This window comes from Perkinsus marinus, assembly GCF_000006405.1.
Source record: "Perkinsus marinus ATCC 50983 genomic scaffold scf_1104296936850, whole genome shotgun sequence".
Taxonomy (NCBI): domain Eukaryota; phylum Perkinsozoa; order Perkinsida; family Perkinsidae; genus Perkinsus; species Perkinsus marinus.
In genome coordinates this window covers 1-1,208 of record NW_003214034.1, presented here as the reverse complement: position 1 = coordinate 1,208, position 1,208 = coordinate 1, and the positions used below count along the sequence as shown (strand labels likewise).

General features: G+C 48.1%; 1 protein-coding gene across 1 annotated transcript; it reads left to right on the top strand.

Annotated features, from left to right (window-relative positions):
- Nucleotides 1–62: 62 nt before the first annotated feature.
- On the top strand, nt 63–930 carry Pmar_PMAR014948 (hypothetical protein; the record flags this gene model as incomplete). The annotated part of the gene is made up of 4 exons (XM_002783650.1): nt 63–141; nt 234–330; nt 387–553; nt 836–930. Coding segments are annotated over 4 exons (438 nt in total), but the record flags the coding sequence as incomplete, so codon positions are not given.
- Between the last annotated feature and the right edge of the window lie 278 nt (nt 931–1,208).

The window sequence follows — 1,208 nt, the reverse complement described above, 5'->3', positions numbered from 1 at the left end:
TCTTAGCCGACTCGCAAGCGTTCAGTAGGATGACGCAGTTTTCGAGGACAACTTGTGAAGATATGGTTGGAAATAACGTATGGTCGCATGCTGACCAAAGTTCGGATCCTAGCATGGGATACCCCAAGATCCTTAAAGCTGGTGAGTGCAGTGTCGAATTACTGCAATGGTGGACCACTTCGTTTTCATACAGGAGGTATGTCGTTCGATCCGCGGATGTTTCATTTTTTCAGATCCTGCGTACTATTATGACTACTGCGTCAAGGAGTTCGAAGAAGGGAAGCTGCAGTGGCAGTTGACTATGAGGCCGCTCGAATGCAGGAATTCCAAGTAGGCGCCGCGAAACCACCGAAAGGGTGGTTGTGGAAGTCGGGTTTTTTTATCAGTTTCGGTGGAAAATCGTCTGACTCATATGTGGTGCTACGAGGTGTACCACACGTTGCTTGGTATCTCTATGGCACGTACGACACTTTGGAAGACTGTCAAACTGATACCAATTTTGATGGAGATCTTTATTTCCAAGTTCAGTCGGACTGCAATTCGAGACAGGGAAGTAAGCTTTCACAAACAAAACTCTCCAATCCGGGAGGTCAGATGCCTCCAGAATGCCCGTGATAATTCCATCTAGGAAGTGTCTCGACTCGAAATATGAATTTCAGCATCATAGTCACCCATTGGTATACTTGAAAGGCATCGTTGATGGTTGATGAATTTCGGTGCCGTATCTAGTTGGCTTCGCGTCGGGAGTGAATGCGAAAGCGCGAAGTCGGTGCCAGTATCAGAGTGCTCACTTTCTTGTATGGAGAATTTCCAAAATGGTACACTCTCGTTTCAGGTTGGGCGTGTATGATTTTGGGCGCATGCACTGTCGAAGTGGAGGCCACGGGTTCATCAGGGTATCATTGGATTGCGTATTTGGTTATCACTCTTGTAGGCTGGGAAGAGGTCGGGAAGATTCAACTCGTATCTGCCGAATTTTTTAGGTTGCTTTAACGCTAGCAATATTCTTGGGCACGCGTGCATATATTGTTCGTCACGGATCTACTGCAGCAGGGGCTGCAGCCAAGGCTGAACCAATGGGCGTGGACGGTAGGTTTGTGCATGCGTGCAGAATTTCATATGATGAATGACTTAGGCGTGCTCATACTCTCCTCTGGCTCCCCAGACATCGAATCGCCATCTGTCGGAGATACGCAGAGGCTCTCCCC